This window comes from Daldinia caldariorum, assembly GCF_022478825.1.
Source record: "Daldinia caldariorum strain CBS 122874 unplaced genomic scaffold F4812scaffold_3, whole genome shotgun sequence".
In the NCBI taxonomy this organism is placed as follows: domain Eukaryota; kingdom Fungi; phylum Ascomycota; class Sordariomycetes; order Xylariales; family Hypoxylaceae; genus Daldinia; species Daldinia caldariorum.
Genome location: NW_025953039.1, coordinates 2,163,042 through 2,182,477, shown reverse-complemented (window position 1 = coordinate 2,182,477; position 19,436 = coordinate 2,163,042). Strand labels below are relative to the sequence as shown.

The window sequence follows — 19,436 nt, the reverse complement described above, 5'->3', positions numbered from 1 at the left end:
TTGGGAGTTGATGTGTTATGCTTGTGTGACTGGCTACAACCTGAGGTACTAAAGGTAGGTAACCTTGGATCTAGGCCAAGTACCTAAGGTAATTTGGAATCCAATAGGGAGGAGCAAAATGTTTCTTGTACTCGGAGTCGCGAGTGGGACGGCAGCTTGGAGTAATAAGGACTTGGAATAAGTAACAATTTTAGCAAGTATTATAAATGCATAGTTAGATGATGGATGGTTGGGTTGGTAAAGAACTGTACCTTAGGTAGGTAGGTACCTGGTATGTACCTACCTGTATTTATGTAGCAGGTAGGTATAACTGTTGGAAGACGCATCAGCGTGAAGGCCTCGATCCTTCGAGCCACAAGGTAACATGTCATACATAGTACCTAGACAGTCTGCCTGCCTTCCCATAGGAACGGGGGGTAGGTAAACAATGATTCGTCAGCTCTTCGGACACTGATGAGAATCTTTTGAAGCAATGGTCAGCAAAAGCGGCGCCCGCAAGACATTGTAGCGACCTGCCAGACTTGTGCATGTCTGTAACTCTATGTTGAGGATCTAGAACACCTCCTATGTGTTGTAGCTAGTTGACGGGATCCATCCGAGTCTCATAGAGAACGGTCGTAGTAAGTTCCTTAAGGTCAGACCGTTCTCGTCATACGGCCGATTTGTTCCAGGCACGTAAAAAGATTGTTTTAGTTAGTAGTGCCTAGGTGTTTTACTATTTATTACATTACCTACGAGATTTGTTAGATCTTTTTGAGACTTTAGGCTTTTAGGATATAGTTATCAAAAGAATATAGTGGAAGCAATGTCGATGATACTAAATTAATGCGGTCAGTTCATCAAGACGCGGAGTCCAATATACTTGACCCGGCTTGTATCGATTCAGTTGTGCACCTAATGTTAGGTACCTTGGAGGTAGGTAGCTAGAAACCCCTAACTAATCCAACTTGGCTCTTCAACTACGTTCTTTAACTACTACGCTACGCCGTGCATGATCTTCCGATATCCAGCTATAGGAGGTAGGCTTCCGGATGCCTTATCTCAATAGGCCAAGGGAGTGCCGTCGAAGTTATAAAAGTTCCCCGACGTCTCAGCCCGTGTGGCACTTTCAATTTTTCCCACTATAGCCGGGACGACATCGTCCAGGGAATGGGGCGCCTTCTCCATACCCCAGAGCCTGGCGTGGGCGTTTCCGGTGACTGACTGAACGAAACCCGGATTCATGACCCAGGCGGTCAGCCAGGGGTTTTCGAAGTGGGCACGTCGGACGAGGTAGTTGAGAGCTGTCTTGCTGGCACCGTAGGCGCCGACTCTGACGGGGATAGTAGGCTCCATCTCGACGATCTGGCTAGCGTTGGAGCTGATAGCTAGCAATTTTGGAGAGGCGGTAGATGCTTTGAGCAGCGGATGCACGGCTTTGAAAAGGCGCACGAAAGAGAAGGTGTTGACGTCAAAGATGTTACGCAAGGCATCGACGTCTATGTCTTTGACCTCGGCAAAAGCACTGGACGGATTGATACCGGCTACGGCAATGGCGACGTCGAGGGAATCAATACCGGCTGCCTTGATTTCCTCAACGGCTTTGGCCGGGTCCGTCTCGGATGTAGCCTCGATCTTGACGACCAGGAGCCTGCTACCCTCAGCCGGCTTGATACTCTTAAGCGTGGTGGTCTCAGGATTGCGGACGGCACCGATAACCGTCTTGTTGGGGCATGAGAGATAGGCCTCGACAAGGGCACGCCCAACTCCTTGGTTAGCGCCGGTGATTAGGATAGTGGACATGATGATGATGAGAGGTCTGATGTGACGTGACGTGACGTGACTACGAATACGAAGAAGAATGTGGAGATAAGGCGAGGAAGAGACAGGTAAGATGAAGGAAGACTGGGCGGAAACGTGAGGTCAGGAGGTAAAGGAGGTAATTTTGTTGGATACCCCCTAATATATCAAAAGAATATAAGGGGTGACTACCTACCTAACCTAAGGTACCTATTAATATAGGTAGTTGGTTGGTAGATGAAGCAACAACAGACCTTAGGTTAGGTACGTTTGTGCTTCTTTGTTCGATTATTGGTTTACTATGACAAATCCAATTTTCTGTTAGCCCATCCACCGGTAGGCTAGAGGTAGGCACCTAAGGTAGTGTAACGTCGCACAATACGGAGCCGGGATAGGTGATCGTGGATTCTTTGTTAGGAGGTAAGGTAGGAGGTACCTTCTCCCTTCTTTCCCCCTCTTCTGTTGTACAACATGCATTTCGTACGTGAGGTAAGTACCTAGGTACCTAGTACGGCTGGAACCAACAGCATTTAACGTAATACAATATCTCGTGCAACCAAACAAAAGATGCTTAATTATTAATAATGGTCGTCCTAGGTACCTAGGTCCTAGGTAGGTCGGTGGTAGGTATTTATATTTATATTAGGTATTCATCTCTTAAACGCCGTTGGGACATTGCAAAACTACCGAGTCAACAACTTAACAACGACTTACCTGCAAAATGACCGCCCCTGAGAACTTCCCTACCTCTCTTCCACGGGTTGAATGCCTAATTCAGAACGGCCTCAAATCCCGGATTTTGATGCCAGCTGATCCCGCCTACGCTGCCCGGATCGACTCTTACTGGTGTAATAGCGCTAAATTGCGACCATCCTGTATCGTTCAGCCGCGCTCCGCTGATGACGTGTCCAAAGCCGTTGTCGCCCTTGCAAAGGCTAATCAGCCCCTCGCCGTCCGCTCCGGTGGCCATACCAACTGGGCCGGCAGCAACAACATCACCGATGGCGTCACTATAGACTTAGGCCTGCTCAATTCTACGAGATATGATGACACTAACCAGACCGCCCACATAGGATCTGGAGGGAAGTGGAAGCATGTCTATGCCGAGCTTGAAAAGCATGGCCGCACAGTCGCCGGCGGTAGAGAGGCCGAGGTCGGCGTGGGTGGCTTCCTGCTGGGCGGCGGGAACAACTTCTACGCCTCTCGTTACGGTTTGGCTTGTGATTGTGTCATAGCCTACGAGGTCGTTTTGGCTGATGGGAGCATTGTCACTGCCAAGGCAGACGAACATACCGGTAATCAGCTTCTGCTTGCTTGCTTGCTTGTTGGCCCTGTAATTAGCTTGAGTCAGATCTAACTTGCTTGCAATCCATAGACCTCTTCCGCGCTTTGAAAGGCGGAGGCAATAACTTCGGCATTGTCACATGTTTCACCATGTCGACCATACCTAGCGGCCCTATATGGGGTGGACTGGCTCTTCATCCGTTGGACATCTTCCCGGCCGGGATCAAGACCGTGGTCGACTTCACGACCAACAATGCAACGGATCCGGACTCCAGCATGCAATTTGTAGTCGGCTACCAACCCAGATTTGGCGGCGGCGTTTGCATTACCATCGCAAATAACATGGCCGCCGTTGAGAAGCCTCCTTTGCTCCAGGCTGCTTTGGCACTGCCTGAGATTATGAGCAATTACAAGACGACCACGCTCCAAGAAGTTCTCACCTATTCTTCGCTACCACCCAACTACTAGTAAGTATATGCATCGCAACCTACCCCGTATTAACTAGCGCTTAATTCTGACCTACCTCCTTACCTTCCTTCCTTCTTAGTAACATCTGGTTCACTTTGACCATCAAGAATGATGCTTCTATTCTCGTCAAAGCCGCTGAGCTGCATAATCAGATGACGAAGGAGCTCCAGGCAGGTATTCCTGATCAGGATTTCACCTCCCATGTCGCCTTCCAGCCGTTACCACGATTATTTGTGGAGAGGTCGCACGCTACTAACGCCAGTGGAAACGTGCTCGGGCTCGAGCAGAATACCAGCGATGCCATCTTGATTCAGGCGTGCGCGAGCGTCCGTACCGCCGAATTGGAGGCATGGGCTCGTCCCAAGGTTCGTGCGTTGGTTGACGAGGTGCGTGCTTTCGCTAGCAACATCGAGGGCGGTGTCGTGCCGTGGGTGTACCTTAATTACGCTCATTCTAGCCAAGAGGTTCTACAGAGCTATGGCCCGGAGAACATTCGCAGGCTCCGAGAGGCCTCGTCTAAATATGATCCCGAGGGCATCTTCCAGCGCTTGTGTCCCGGTGGCTTCAAGATTTCGGCTTTGAAGAATTGAATTATTCTACGTTAATCTCAAGTATGTAGGAGGTAGTTACATATGCATACCTACCTGGACTTAGGCATGGTACCAATACATATGTCATAAGTAAACCTGAACATACCAGGTAGGTAGGGTAGGTAGGCATTCAATTTTATTGGCTCGATCGTTTGAATCACAGCATGATGCAAGTAGGAATGTCTTAATCCGGCAATTTTCCGCATGAAGAACGTGCATCACCAAAGTGTTACGAACCTCAGAACCGGGGCACATGCGGCTCACATGACCACAAGAAGGAAGTGAAAGGTACCTAGGTGCCTAACCTAAGTGAAGAGTGCGACTAATACAAACAGTATAAACAGTACCTAGTAGTATAGTTCTAGTGATATATTGACGTTTGTCCCCCTCAAGTCTTGAAATCTGTCACGTAAAGTGAAAGGAGATCTTAAAGGTAATATAACAGTTGATTGAGAAGGAAAAGAGATCTAGGCTAGTAGTCTACAAGAGATCTGACAGATACACCGCTGAGCCAAAAGTGTATTTCTTAATAGCACAATTGCTATTATAGTCTATCTGACATGAGTGGTATTACCACTCATAAGATCGTTTTATATATAGCTCAGCTGATTAGTCATAGTGGGGATCTCTTCGAGATCGCCACATACTGCGATAAAATCACTCTCTGGTGGTTTTCTATGTAGGTAGGTGAGCTATACTTCATACTATTATGTAAAGCCCATGCAAAGTATAACCAAGGTAAAAGAGTCTCAAGGAGTTCCAATTTACGGAGAGCCTTAGCCTTTTATCATAACTCGTGTAGGTATATATTCTAACTAACAACTCTTCTATTCGCCAATATTACCTAGGTGCTTTACATCAATAACTCAGCGCTATAGTAGCTAAGAGAGACGCTGCATGCGGTTGAAGCTGTAAAGCGGGAGCCTTCCTCTTCCGATAATACTAAGTATCATATGGCAGTGTGCCAAAACTGGCAGTATAGGTAATGGCAAGCCTACAGCTACCTAGGTAGGTACCCAGACAGTATCTAAGAAACCTCTGGTACTGTCTATGCAGTAAACTTTGAAGTTTGTAAATTTTGCAGACAATCAGTCTTATTCAGGAAATCATCGAAATACGTGGTACTTCTTCACTTTCACTATTAACAAGCCACCTGATACACGGCTACGTTTCCAAGAAGTGTTGGAGTATATTACAACCAACAGGACAGTTGGGATAATAACTGAGGAAGAGGTTATTGGTTATAATGTATCACGAGGACATGCACGTTTTAGGCAGCTGTACCAACATAGACCATGGCCCTTGATATTCTTAGAAAATTATTATATAGAACTGAATGCTCTATTCCAAGCCCTTGATCCAAAGCCCTTGTCACATCACCAATAGAGTAAAGGGGACAACACCAATATGAATCCATAGCTGCCTGGTATATCTATGACCATCTCCCAAATATGAACACGAAAGCTCATGACTTATAATTAAAAGAGTTTGATGGCACGTTTTTACCAATTTCAATTCCTAGCCACATTGATAGACCTTCAGGCGTTCTCGTTATTGTTATGGCAATAGCTGGTGTTGGGAAGAGTTCGCTAATATCTCAAGCGCTCCAAGAAGAAGCATAGGTATATTATCAGTCGCAATCACTTCTAGCAAGTCAGGTGTTGACCTTTTCATGGTCGACTATGCGGGGCCGTATACCTATTCTTGATGGACATCACCCCTGGATTTGATAATACTAAAGTACCTACGAAGGCAAGTAGGTACCAATCTAACGGCGAGGTTCTTAGAAACATCCTAGCCCCCGTCTACATCGCAAGCTCGGCATAGCTAGCCAGCTGCTGGCGTGGTTGACATGCACCAAATAACTGACAATAGAATTTTCGATTCTTCTGTAAATGTTACGGTGCTGTTCTTATAAGTGGAGATAACAATGTCAATCTCTCAAGTTGACGTCGTTTCACTTAGTAGACCTGCATAATAGACACGGCCAGGTTGTCTTGAAGATATAGAAAGAGTAGTTGATGCAAGATAAGATCGCCCTATAAATACTGATGCTGAGGGGTCACTTCAGGAAAAATTCGTTCAAGTCCTCTCATCACACAAAGCAAACCTTTGAGACGTAGGTATCGCCGTAATTTCAAATAGCAATACGTACAAGAGGGCGATGATAAACTAAGTCTTCCGCTACATGAGACCATACCTAGGTAGGTATCTACCTAGAAACCACAGAGAGGTTAGCTAGAAAGCATAATATCATTGTATATTGCCTAAAATATTGCAGATAAAGAGAACATGAGGGGGTTTCATTGGCGGAAACAGTCGCGGTACCTGCGTTCCAGGTACTGGATGAAAGGTACTTACCGATAAAACGGACCCTGACGAGGTTGACCGGAAGCCTCAGAAACAATTCACAAAAGAGAGAGAGAGAAAAAAAAAATAAAGCAAGAGAAATTGAAACCAGAAAAAAAGCAAAAGACATATAAATTCCAGGAATGATTAAGGCCCGCGATGGAGGTCGTAGGTATACAAAGTGAGTGTCAAGTATTATATTGGATCTGATCTTGTAAAAAAATAAAAATAGGTAGCTTGCCCCTATCCTTCTCTCTGGTTAGATGTCAGGGATATGAGGATATATGGAGATAGACAGGGGTTAGGCGTTAACTAGATCAGATCCAATAAACCTATCTTCCGTATATTTTGTAGGAATTTGTTGAATAGTTCTTTTGGAGACTTATTTCATGTCACGTAGTGGATATAAGGCGTAATTGCTAGTTGGCAATTACGACGTCGTTTTTGTTGATATTTCATCTATTCATGAATAGGTTGAATAGGTTTCTTGGAGATCTATTCAACCTATCCATCCTGGATCAATGATTCCTCATTGGTTACAATTTATCCAGGGAACATCCAGGTCTTAGTTCGTAACAGTCTTGGGACAAGTTACCATTTGTTCTGCCCTCATTTATTTCCAAAGAGATCGTTGTATTCTCGCACAGCTCGTCTGTAGTTACCTACCTTAGGTATGTAAGAAGGATTTCCATTACATGGCCGCGGATATAACAACATTTATATCTCCCACTACTTCATCCGCGGACTCATACTCCTTTGTCCAACACTTCCAGGTTATCGCACGGCAAGGATGCACCTCATCCGGGGATTCCTTTCGAACAAAGCGCTCTTCGACCTTCTCGCGCCGTCCGTCTTGCCCCTCGCAAATATCGGGGAAAACAGCATGACGGTTCATGGTAAAATCAGGTTCAGCATCTGCAATGCCCGACTTTTTAGGAGGGATGCTGTTTGGTATTGGAAACTTTCTAGAATAAGTCACTGTGATGAATCGGAGTTTAGCTAAGCACTGCTTCCCACGATCCGGGATCCGGACATTAAGGTGACCTTTACCGCGTTGACCTGTGCGAGTGAGTATCTCTTCCAGACGCGAGTTTTGAATGCCATTGAGGATATCCATTTTCCGTCTCTTCTCATAGTAATTTCTTTATTTTATACTATTTGTTGATGTCACGGGGTATAGAGTTACCTTATTAAAGTTGATCATCATGACTTGATTTAGGTTTTTATTCCAAAGCATATTAACATAGGTATCTTAAATATTTATACTCAACTTTAAGCTGCATAAGCATTTATATAATTATCTCTATGTCGTAATTACTTATAAATATAACTACTTTATACCATACAATAAGAGCATTATTTGCATAATATAAGTGCTAAAATTTAAGATAGAATATTTGGCTAAGTTAATAAAGCTTCGCGTTCTCAAGGAGTACGTTTATTAGACGCTATAGAACAAGATTCTACTCTAAAGAAAGAAAAGAAGAAAGAAGCCAAAGACTTGGCTACGATCCTGCTGTTTAACCATCTATCCTAGGCCCTGGCTTGACGGCCCTATATAGGACTGCTAGAGGTCTTGTGATTGCGAGGCCTCACATAAACCACGATCAATCTTTAGAGGATATTAACATTGGCTTAGGTAGCTTTCTATAAAATCCCCATTCTCCATAAAAGAGCCTATTCTAGTAATTTCTATCCTACCCAGAACAAAGTCGGCGACAATAACCCTTCGTAAACTCAAGACACTACCTATATGGAGAGTATATTTTGTCTCAAGCAAGATAAGGACCTGTGAAATTCAAATTCCTCTTTAGGAACAAAATAAAGGAATTGAGGTTCCCATCTAGCTCTTCAGCCGGATCCTGGATCAGAGATCGAACGTGAGCAGCAAATACGCTCCTATCAGTTTCGTCCTCCATAAACCGGCCATCGTGCCACGCTTCGAATATGCTGTATTCCTTATATTCTTTGCTATAGTCCTTGTCGCTTAGCCTATCTTCAAGGAGAATTTTGTCTTGCAACATCCAACAGACTACTTCATCTTCATCTCGAATCTCCGTCCTCCATCTTCTTAGCGCCTTGCATTTAGTTCGATTTTCGGGCATGGAAAGGCGAACGGTGAAGTGAACCAGCATTAAATCCGGATCGTGGCTGTTGGGCTTGATATAGTCCACCTGTCAGGAGTCTCGCTTGAGACTCCTTGGAACAAAGGAGTTATTCTGTATATAGCTTTGGCTTCAAAGCAACTGTAGTTAGAGTTCCTTGCGGAACAACGAAGTTATTTTACCTACTGCATGCTCTGCGACGTGACAGTTAAGCGGTGTCTGCTGTTAACACCATCCTGCCAAGTGCCATCGCAGAATATGAAAAGTCTTTTCCGTATTTGATCATTATGGCCGACGTTGTTCCAATCTGAGCTTTGACCTCTACTAATGGTGAAGTTTTTGGTCTGTGTAGCCATCAAGTGATAAAGGAGTATTGTCGAGGGTCTCGATGGTCGTCAATCGCTAGCACGTAGAGATACACAAGTCAATTGAACAAAGGGGTAACAAAACTCCTTATTAGAAACATATGATTTCTGGAAATGTATCGTTACACGTCTAACCAGATGATTTACAGATTACTCTTGTTCATAGGAGATTGTGCTCAGCACATTTTCAGAGTGGGATATAAATATTGCCATGACAGTTGCTTAAGACAGGACAATGCGAGAAATTACGAGATACATATTGGACAGTAAGACGGGAATGATAGAATAAATGAATAAAAATAAATCATAATAAAGGGGTGAATTGACATTAAGTGGCTTGCATGGCATATTATGAGTTAAATGGGTATTATAATTTTATTGACCAATCCGGAGTATTTTTATATAGAAGTTTTATTTCTATTTATTATATTTTTTACTAATATTGCATCTTGATCGTTAGCTAAGAGGATTTCGAGGATAAGGCGCGAAGATTAACAGAAATTCATCATTCGAGAGTTCTTGAAAATGTGGTAGGTCTTGTGATAGACGTGACGTCCCAGGGCGACACGATCAATGCCTTACGTTCCCAATGCATCATTCACCTAAACTACCTCCTACCTACTTGGTACTTAGTAGAAAAGCTTAACACCTTATAGTAGGTTCACCCGTACCCAGCTGCACATATCTCTGGCTGCCACTGTATATATTTCTACCCCTTGGAGAGCTAACGATATAGCCCGGCAGTTATGGAAATCTGCAACCACATCTAGCCCTAGCATGGTTACCTCTCTACCAATATGGAACAACACAAGCCATTGATCACTGTTCGCCGTTTCAAACTTGTACGCCGCCTCCCTCATTTACAGTGGTCACACAAAGCACCGGCGGTCGACACCGATGATGATTACGGCGATCAGGATGAGCAACGCGTTGAGAGCGACCATCAATTCAAGAATGAAGAACAACTCGAGGATAAATACCAGCAAAATCCATCCCAACCCTTACTACCTGATAGCCTAACCTACGAACAGTTCGAAGAGATTCTCCAGAGGTACCCTAATTACATTCGTGATGTATATCAGCGTGCGGAAGCCGAGCGGTTCCGGGGTATACCTAAGAAACTTGAGGAACGCAAGGAGCCATATATCCAGAAGGATGACTTGCTATACTTGGACCAGTGGATGCAGTATGGATTCAACATCCCCAACACAGTGTCTACCATAGTGGCAATAAACTTACCATCTCGTTCTCTTCAGGAAACGTGGTACCCCCTTGACTAAAGAGGCACACCTGCACAACAGGGAGCTTATCGAGAAGCTTTCCAACATTATATGCAAAACAAAGAGGTTACCTCAGCTATGAAAATTCTACAGGATGGTCTCAAAGGTGTTGGACCTTCCAGAGCGTCCCTTATGCTTTCGGTAGCGTTCCCTAGTGTTTTGCCATACTTCTCTCGGTCGCTATACCGATGGACCCACTGGGATGAAAGAACTGGTTGGGCACAAGAGTTCAAGTGGACGCCGGACAAGTACCACAGCATACTTGAACGGGTGGCATCCCTAGCTGAGAGGCTCTCTGGGAACCGCGAAGTTATACAAGCTATCGATGTCGAGAAGGTGGCATTTGTGTTAGAACATGAGAGCTGTATTAGCGGTGAGTAATGAATTACATATGCATCTGTTAGGAGCACTTTCACAGTTTTGCAGCATGTTAACATGCCTATGAGACAGAATTTCAACTCTTCACCATCGTGGACGGTCTCGTCAATAACAAGGAGTCCATATCTAACGGGCGTGCGAGAGTGTTCGAAGTTGATAGAGAGGCGATAGATGGAAAAAAGGGAACGGCTGCAGTCAAAAAGATCTTCAAATCGGGCGATGTCGAAAAAGCAAGGAACAGGTTCCTCGCCGAAGTAACGTCCTCATACCACTTGTCTAAGGTATGTTGCAAAGATGGACAAACCTATCATCTCTCCTCCATGATGATGCCTTCCCCTTAACCATTCTTCACCTAGTTGTCGCCAGATCACTTCGTCGAATTCTTTGGGTGGAATGAAGACCCGGATAGACTCTTTATTGCCATGGAATATGTTAAATCCGGCGACTTGGAGAAATGCCTTGGGGAGAGCCTTTGGGGCGAGAAAGACATAAAGGAAACAACGAAGCAGATATTGGAGGGGCTACAGATCATGCATCACGAAAGCATCGCTCACCCGGATCTCAAGCCACAGGTAATTATCTTCCCATTAATTATTTTATCGTATCGTGCCATCTACTAGAAAACTTACTTCTAGGGGCTTAGAATATTCTTGTCGTCTCGACGCCGCCAGACATAAGAGTCAAGATCACCGATTTCGGACTCACGAAGCGACTCTCAAATAGGAAAACCACGGCTCTAGTCACCAAGGGGATCGGTACAGCGGGCTATAAAGCACCCGAAGTCGTGGAGCTGTGGCACTCGGAAGATTCGAACCATCATCTGAACCACTTCTCTCGGCATTCGTATACCTTCAAGGCTGACATCTGGTCTCTAGGTTGTATCCTTGTCAGAATGTTCGTCGGCGAAGATAAGCGCTTGTTCCATAACGACATGGAGTTGATAAATGAACGGTGCCTCAGACAACAGGTCAGATCTATTAAGGAGATTCTGGAAAACGGGGCTACCTACATAGGACCGGAGGGAATACGGTTCATACAGAAACTAATCGTTATCAGAGAAAAGGACAGGTACGACGCAGAAAGCGCTCTGGAGGCGCTTGATAAATGGACAGTGTCGGAGACTACCTAGAGTTTGAGCCGTAAACGATGGGGAGGCGACCTGCAACAGAATGACACCATCCCATGCAGATATGAAAGACGACTATCATATATGGTCCAATGGAGGGGGGGTCCATATGATCGTATCGTGGCATACCTACCCCTGACCCCGTCTTATTAAAAGATGGCGACTATGGTGGACATTTCACATGCTTTGATTGATTCTATACACTACCTACCTAGGTAAGAAACTCCCCCCGGGTTATAGGAAATGGGCCAAAGACTGGAAATAAATGGCGCGAGCATCGTATGCCATTAGCATGTAATGTTGGAGGGGCCAGCTTGATTAGTTAGTGTATGTCTACCTAGGTAGGAGGTAGTTTGCATTTACAATTAGTTAACTTAAAAAGTAGCTAAAAAGTGATTAGAGTATTTCTATTAGCTTCCAAGAATCTCAGTCAGCAGAAATAAATAAACTTGTTGGGAACACGAGATAGGTAATCTATTATAATGGGACTTTCATGCAAGTTTCTGTAATGCTATTATGTGGCCGCATCAATCTGTCACATAATTATTTATCATTATTATACGAACCGAGGTAGAAGGTACAATATTATATAGATGGGTTACCAGCCCTACGTGCCAAATTAAGGCCTTCAGCTAGTGTAAGGGCATTATAGATCTATCTCATCCAAGGTGGGGTGCAACCTATTAAGAACCCCTGCTTATATACAAAATCTAGGCTTTGCTAGCGGGGTCCTACGAGATGGGACTTGCTCCTAGTAAAGTGGATACGCTATAATATCCAGTGATGTTTAGTGATGTTTAGTGATGTCCAGTGCTTACCCAGGTGTTAGGAGAAAAGATGGGAAAAGATGGGAACCTAGTGATGATGTCGTTGGTCGGGGGCCCGGCGCAGCCCGCAACCCACGCAACCCACGCTAAAATGTCAATTACCTGGGAAGAACAACTCGAATCGTCCTCCTACATAAACTTCGTACATATACTACATACATACACCACGTACTACATTATCTACATACCTAGCACTTATAATCCACTTATCCCTTTTTATTACTATATTGCAGATTGCAGCTACGGATCACATACCCGCCTTCGCCCGCCGTCGGTCCCCAAGTTGCATGTGCCTGTGTTACATCGTCGAACAAGACAACACCCCATTCCAATCTTCTATTCGTCGCCTTTTGATTCTCTGCACCATTATTTTTTCACCAGTTTTTTTCTTTTCTTGATCGCCGATCCACACACCACAAACTTCTCTCTACCGGTCTTGGTTCACGACAAATCGAGCCAGTATTCAGCTGCGCCATTCTTTCCTCCCCCACTCCGTCTTTCCGTCACTCCGTCCGTCCTTCATATCATCCTCATTATTTCTTCACGGGACCGCCCTGCGACGACTTAGCAGTCACCCCAAGTCAAAATGTAAGCAATATACAGGCGCATCGCTTGTATTCGTCCCCTCCCATCCCGCATCGTTTCACCAGAACTGCTGCTGATACTGAAGCTGGTGCTGATGTTCAACATAGGCATATCACCGTCAACGTGAATAACCCGGACATCGAAGCTCAAGAGCTTCAACTAATAAACCTCGATGTCCCTCCCGATATGACCCTAGCCGACCTCCGAAGCTCCATTGAAGCTGAGGGAATACCTGCCCCGTCGCAAAACATCTACCACAACGGCCAGCTCATTACCGACAACTCCAAGACCTTGCAAGAACTGGACATTTCCGATGGAGACATGCTGGCACTGCACGTGCGGGATATGCGAGGCAACACAGGCGTTGCGCCTGCCCACCGCGAGCCCCAAAGGCGACAACCGGCTGCTCTCTCCCAGGATCCGGAACTCATCCGCTTGCAAGTACTCGGCGACGCTCGGCTGAGAAGCGAACTCGAACGAGCAAACCCGCACCTAGCCGCCGCCCTTGAGAACCCCCAGAGATTCGCCCAGATTTTCCGCCAGAGCGCAGACCAGCAAGAGGAGGCACGCCGAGCACGTATGCGAGAGATTGAGGCCCTAAACAATGACGAGTTCAACCCCGAGTCCCAGGCCAAGATTGAGGATATGATTCGCCAGCAAGGTGTTATGGAGAACCTTCAAAATGCTATGGAGTACAACCCCGAATGTAAGTCCTGCTCTCACTTTCGACATTCAAACCCTGTGTCCTATTCTAACCCTATCCTGTGCAGCTTTTGGTCGCGTACATCTTCTCTACGTCGACGTCAAGGTCAATGGTGTGGAGGTCAAGGCTCTAGTCGACTCCGGTGCCCAAGCCACGATCATGTCCCCAACCTGCGCTGAATCATGTAACATTATGCGCCTTGTCGACAGGCGGTTTGCTGGAGTTGCTCGCGGTGTTGGAACTGCCAATATTATTGGCCGTGTCCATTATACGATGCTACAGGTTGGTACGAAGCACCTCGCGGCCGCCTTCACGGTCATGGAGGGCAAGTCAGTTGACCTTCTAATCGGTCTGGACATTCTTAAAGGTCACCAGGCAACTATTGACCTCGCACGGAACAAGCTCATCATTCAAGGGGAGGAGGTGGATTTCCTTGGCGAATCAGATATCCCCAAGGAAACCGAAGAGGCTGTCAATCAGGAACCAACCGTTCAGGGTCCAGGCGGTACGACTATTGGTGCCCGCTCAGGTGTCGTTACTGGTCCTCAAGTCTCATCCGCAGGCCCTTCTGCACCTAGCACATCACGACCTGCAGCTCCCGCGGCCCGCCCCGCCCAACCAGCAACTCAACCTCAGGCGCAACCTCAAAGGACTTTCCCCGAAAACGACATCAACACACTAGTAGCGCTTGGCTGGGATCGGCAGGCTGCGATTAACGCTCTAGAAGCTACAGGTGGCAACGTCGAATTTGCCGCATCCCTCCTATTCAACAACTAATAAGCCGGGTCTGTCGTTTGTACTTACGATGCCATTTACGTGACCGAAAAAAAAAACGCTGCGGTAACAATGGTAACAACAAAAGCATAGCGTTATGACGGGGCTGGGTTTAGGCATGGAATATGACCGTATACTCGATACAATATGTAGAGGGCGCATCATGTAACGTTGATAAAAGGAATTTCTTACGTGCACACAGCCCGAAAGCATTAGAAAGGTCCATCGAGAACGACGTGTATTTTTTTCTTTTTTTTTGCCTAAGTCGGGGAGCCAAATAAAAAGTAAAGTTAATAAGGGCGCGCTTCGGAATCAAGGTCTATGTATTACGGGATTAGAAAGTTACGGTTCTGCCTGATGTGCGTAGGTGTAATGGGGAAAAGCATGTATGTGTCTGATAGGATAACGAATAGCTTAGCTCGTCCCCCTCCCTCCCCCCCTTTTTTTTCATCGCAGCTTATAGACGCAGGGCTTCAAAATAGAGCTCTCATCTACCGTAGTCTGGTCTTCTCCTTTCGCGTCGATGAACTTGACTCCTCCTGCTCCGTTCTTCTTAGGTCCCGCACCACGCGTAGATTCCTTCAGGGCAACAACGCCCTTTCCGACGGTCGGCGACGCCGCTTTGATGAAGTGCATCTTGACGAACATCTTGTTCCTCAAGTCCGGCGCGCCTTGTAAAACGAAACCCCTCTTCCGCAGGGCTTCGACGAACGCGGAAACGTCCGTCTCTTCGCGCTTGTCATCCGCGCCATCGACTTCAACAGCCAGTGCCGTCTCGTCCTCCTCCCCGTCCGGCCCTTCCACATCCCTCGCCTTCCCCTTCTTCCCCTGCATCTTCCTCCTATTCCCCACGCTGTGAGTGACGGGCGTCCCTGCCTTATTCCCTTTTCCTTTCCCACCACCACCACCTACCTGCCCGAAGCGGCTCTTGATCTCAGCGACCCAGAGCTCGCCCTTCCAGTGCAGGATGCGGTAGGCCTCCTCGACGAAGTCGAGCCAGTTGGTGCCCATGAGGGCGAGGCAGAAGATGGCGACGTCGGCGGCGCCGTCGGCGAGCGGCAGGTTCGCGATGTCGGCCCGCGTCACCAGCGGGCTCGGGCTCTGCAGGTCGTAGCTCAGGACCTCGAGCCGCAGCTTCTTCTTCTCGGGCTGCAGGGCCTCGGCGAGCTTCGCGTCCCCGCAGCCCAGGTCCGCGATCGTGCAGACGCCGTTCGTGCGCGGCAGGGCCGTCACCCCCGAGGCGCTAGCCGCGGGAGCGGGAGCGGAAGAATGGCCGTGATGCTTGGACCGTTGCGGAGGCTTCTGGCGCCCCCGCAGCTTGATGTCCCGGATGTACCCCTCCACCGGGTTCTCGGGCCACACGTCGACCTGCCGCCGGAACCCCTCGTGGTACTCCTGGAACATCTCGGGCGACTCCTGGAACAGCTTGAAGGCGTCGGCCGACGGCTTGGTGTACAGCGTCTCGTTGAGGTGGCGGAACCGCGCGGACACCAGCTTCTCCCTCATGGCGGCTTGCAGGGGTGTTAGTTTTGGTGCGGCGGCTGGAGCGGCCTTGCTGGTCTCTTTCTCATCAGCTTGCTTGCCGTCGCCGGCGTTTTCCTTTTCGCCCTTGGACTTCTTTTTCTTGTCCTTCTTTCCCTCCTTGCCCTCCGTGGCATCAGGTGACTTTGCGGACGGCTTATCACCATTCCCGTTAGTAGTTCCGGCGGCGCCTCCTTCGCCATTCTGGCTCGCCTCCTTCTCTCTTAACTTCTTGAGTTTTTTCTTTTCCTTGAGAGTCATCTTCTTGCCATGTCTCGGCCTGCCCTCCGGGGTTTCATCGCTCTGGTCCTTGTCAGGTTTGGCCTTCTTCCCCGACCTCCCTTCGATGACCTGTTCCCAGAGATCCGCCACATTAGATGAGGTGACGTTTCCAGGTGTAGACGATGGCCTCTTGCGCTTGTTTGACTTCTGAGATTCATCCTGGGCTGCTTTTGGAGCTGATGTAGTCGTCTCGGGTTTGAGACTGTCCGCAGATACGGACCAGCCTGGTACCGCAAACATTTTCAATCAAAGTGATAATATCAGTCCGGTAAAAGCGGTATGTTTATTAATTAATTCTTTTTTTAATATAAAAAAATCCAAATTGTAGTATTTCAGCTTTTAGCAATGAGTTTTATGAAAATTCTCCTACAAAAGTCTATCAGGAAGATTTGAACGTAATGAGTTTATCTAAACTTTTGTGCAGGGATTACTAGTGCAGGAATTCCAGGTTGAGAGTACACGGGTACATTGGTACGAAGTACTGCGTTCCCTCCGGCCCCTCCGCCCCTCCTGTCCTCCAGGCTTAGGAGAAAGCCCCGCGCTCTATAGTCACGTGCATAGGTAAAGTGCAAAAGGTACAGAGGTATTCGTACTACAATACGGATCCGCAGATTTTATCAACTTTGAAAATTTCAACTAAACAAATCCGAGTGTAGATGAAAGTTTTAATAAGTCAACCTTCCTTTATTCTAAGCAATTCGCATATTAGATCCTCTAATCAATAGAGAGCCCTGTTGATATTGTCTTTGAGATTCTTTCCATCACGATCGTCTCAAACAAGCTCAAACGAGTTTATCGAAGCTTGAATGTACTCCTTGCGTCTCGGCCGAGATCAGCCTCATTTGGTATATACCTGTAACAACATCAAATTTACCAAATCATCGGCATCAGTCATAATGTTCTCACCTATATCGTACTCATAGTTTGCTCGACAGTTCCTAGCGTAACTACCTATCTACCGAAGCATGTCTGCTTTTCACAAGTTACCACATAGCAGCAGACATGATAGGGTCACAACTCACGATAGATCATAGGCCAAGTGAGTAGGTACTGGGATGTAACCAGTAACTAATAACATACTATGTATAGCTTCAATCTAGTACGTTATGTACGATAAGCCGGACCCCACATGAGGCTGCAACTGGATGAAACACCTGGATCGATGAGCAGGGTTACGACTTACGGGCATAGCGATATTGCTCACAAATACTGCTACGGCCGGCCAAAGCTCCGAGAAGGGAAGACTAGGGGATCGACGGTTACACGGCGGCTGGGCCAACTTCAAGCAGGCCGGTCTATCGTTGATAGGTATCGGTTGATTCATAACAATAAACGGAGAATCCAGGTCCTAAACTAACCGTTTAGTGAACTAACATGAGGTATCGTATGTATCGTAAGTCTCGCAGTCACGACTCGTCGCTACAATGCAATGTGGCACCAGACCCTGGCTCAGATTTCCGGCTAGAGGGTTCATGTCTTCACCCGCCTCCGCACTGGAATAGGCACAGCTCCCCCCCGGCTTAGCTCTTTGCAAGCAGTGGCAATGGACCAACCTAGTTAGCATCACCTTTCCATTAATGGATATGCAACCACCGTTTTCTGCATCTGGGCGGGGTCACGGGATATGGCATCGCATATCCTGCATTACGACGCACTGTTTTCTATGTTGTGACTCTGACGCTTCGGCCCATACATGCTGTTGTATGCAAATAGTCTATCATCGGTTCATCGCGGCTATGGCCATGGTCAACTCCTCCTCAATACTGCCTACCTACATACCTACATACCTACCACCTAGAGGTACCTAAAGCAGCTTTGCCATGCAATTTTCTGCGTCAGCCGGAAGGGCTCGAGGCTTCCCCTCCCGAGACACGCGGGAAACTCCTACACCCGGGCCTCTGCTATGCCTAACTCAGCCTAGGTAGGTATTTTTGGATCCCGTTGGCCATAGCACATAGCATGACAGGGCTCGACTACGTCGAATTGATGACGTTGTGTCATGTGCTATGCGAAGTCGTGAAATGAAACACGAAGATGTAGCTTCAAGTTACCCGTCTAACGAGAAGATATTTAGGGATTTCTGCTTTCCTTCGTCCGTAAGCTCACGCTCTACAACAGACGGGTTTGCCCCGATGTATGGGGGAGAGTCCACCTTTTTCATCGAGCCTCACGATAAGAGGAGTCGAGACATCCGCGCAGCAGCCCGCACGAGCTACAAAAAATCTTACCTGGTGCTCTTATGTATGTCTAGAAGCGCGAATTAATGATCAGCCAACAAACTGTGGCCTACGCGTAGGACAATTCGTCCTCGCCACGAATGGTTGCTTTTTTTTTCGGTGACACAGGTGGGTTATGTGAGCAATTATCTCTACGAGATTCAATTTCCCAGGTTACAGGAGATAGACCCCAGCTGCGGGCGCATCATCAGACGTCGCACTTCGATCTACCGCGACTTGAGCGACCCTAATTGTATGCAAGCTTCATAGGATCTCCAGCGTATCGCACCGCCACGGCTTCGGCCTCGGCATCTAAAGTGCTACAAAGCCATTGCGATACAGGGCTCCATACGGCATTTTTTGACATATGCTCCTGTTCCGCCGTTATACCACATACTTGGTCTTCACGTGGTGTTGTAGCTCTTTAACACCAGCAAATAGGGCGACAGAAAAGTATAAGCAGTTTATTCTATGATTCTTCCAGTCCTCCGCCTTCCCTCTAGTCAGTCCAATAAGAGACGATGCCCTCTCATAGATAATTCCTGTAACAGGTATACTAATCAAGTCTGGCGTGGGTTATACCTTGTCGAGTCTGCGATGACGATGGTGAATTTCACCTGGTCCCTAAATTGGTCACCATCGACATCCCTCCTGACCGGTGCGTGGTGTCGGCTCTAGCGACGGATCTATTGCTGAGGTCGGGTCTGGATTGCTCCACCCGGAAGCTGGATCTAAGCTGAAAGAGTCCAATGATACCGTAGCATTCAAGGGTTGACTAACCTAACAAAGTCGGGTTGCCCAGCC

The 19,436-nt window shown here is 47.1% G+C and overlaps 6 protein-coding genes across 6 annotated transcripts; 2 read left to right on the top strand and 4 right to left on the bottom strand.

Annotated features, from left to right (window-relative positions):
• Positions 1–785: 785 nt before the first annotated feature.
• F4812DRAFT_281143 (putative aflatoxin biosynthesis ketoreductase nor-1) lies at positions 786–1,941 on the bottom strand. The gene has a single exon (XM_047931015.1). The coding sequence runs from the start codon at positions 1,780–1,782 to the stop codon at positions 1,042–1,044; it is 741 nt and encodes a 246-aa protein (XP_047793163.1). The 5' UTR covers positions 1,783–1,941; the 3' UTR covers positions 786–1,041.
• Positions 1,942–2,398: 457 nt separating this feature from the next.
• On the top strand, positions 2,399–4,513 carry F4812DRAFT_419232 (uncharacterized protein). The gene is made up of 3 exons (XM_047933321.1): positions 2,399–3,074; positions 3,155–3,530; positions 3,611–4,513. Exons 1-3 carry the CDS (start codon positions 2,501–2,503, stop codon positions 4,119–4,121), a joined length of 1,461 nt encoding a protein of 486 aa, XP_047793162.1. The 5' UTR covers positions 2,399–2,500; the 3' UTR covers positions 4,122–4,513.
• A 2,648-nt stretch (positions 4,514–7,161) lies between these two features.
• On the bottom strand, positions 7,162–7,587 carry F4812DRAFT_456857 (uncharacterized protein; the record flags this gene model as incomplete). Its single annotated transcript, XM_047937062.1, has 1 exon — positions 7,162–7,587. The coding sequence occupies one exon, from the start codon at positions 7,585–7,587 to the stop codon at positions 7,162–7,164; it is 426 nt and encodes a 141-aa protein (XP_047793161.1).
• A 655-nt stretch (positions 7,588–8,242) lies between these two features.
• F4812DRAFT_469353 (uncharacterized protein) lies at positions 8,243–8,931 on the bottom strand (the record flags this gene model as incomplete). Its single annotated transcript, XM_047938870.1, has 2 exons — positions 8,243–8,621; positions 8,762–8,931. 2 exons carry the CDS (start codon positions 8,929–8,931, stop codon positions 8,243–8,245), a joined length of 549 nt encoding a protein of 182 aa, XP_047793160.1.
• A 1,070-nt stretch (positions 8,932–10,001) lies between these two features.
• F4812DRAFT_281094 (kinase-like domain-containing protein) lies at positions 10,002–11,354 on the top strand. Its single transcript, XM_047931014.1, has 4 exons — positions 10,002–10,126; positions 10,197–10,593; positions 10,671–10,879; positions 10,955–11,354. Exons 2-4 carry the CDS (start codon positions 10,272–10,274, stop codon positions 11,216–11,218), a joined length of 795 nt encoding a protein of 264 aa, XP_047793159.1. The 5' UTR covers positions 10,002–10,126; positions 10,197–10,271; the 3' UTR covers positions 11,219–11,354.
• A 3,484-nt stretch (positions 11,355–14,838) lies between these two features.
• Positions 14,839–16,824, bottom strand: F4812DRAFT_281049 (methyltransferase-domain-containing protein). Its single transcript, XM_047931013.1, has one exon. The coding sequence runs from the start codon at positions 16,654–16,656 to the stop codon at positions 15,061–15,063; it is 1,596 nt and encodes a 531-aa protein (XP_047793158.1). The 5' UTR covers positions 16,657–16,824; the 3' UTR covers positions 14,839–15,060.
• Positions 16,825–19,436: the final 2,612 nt, after the last annotated feature.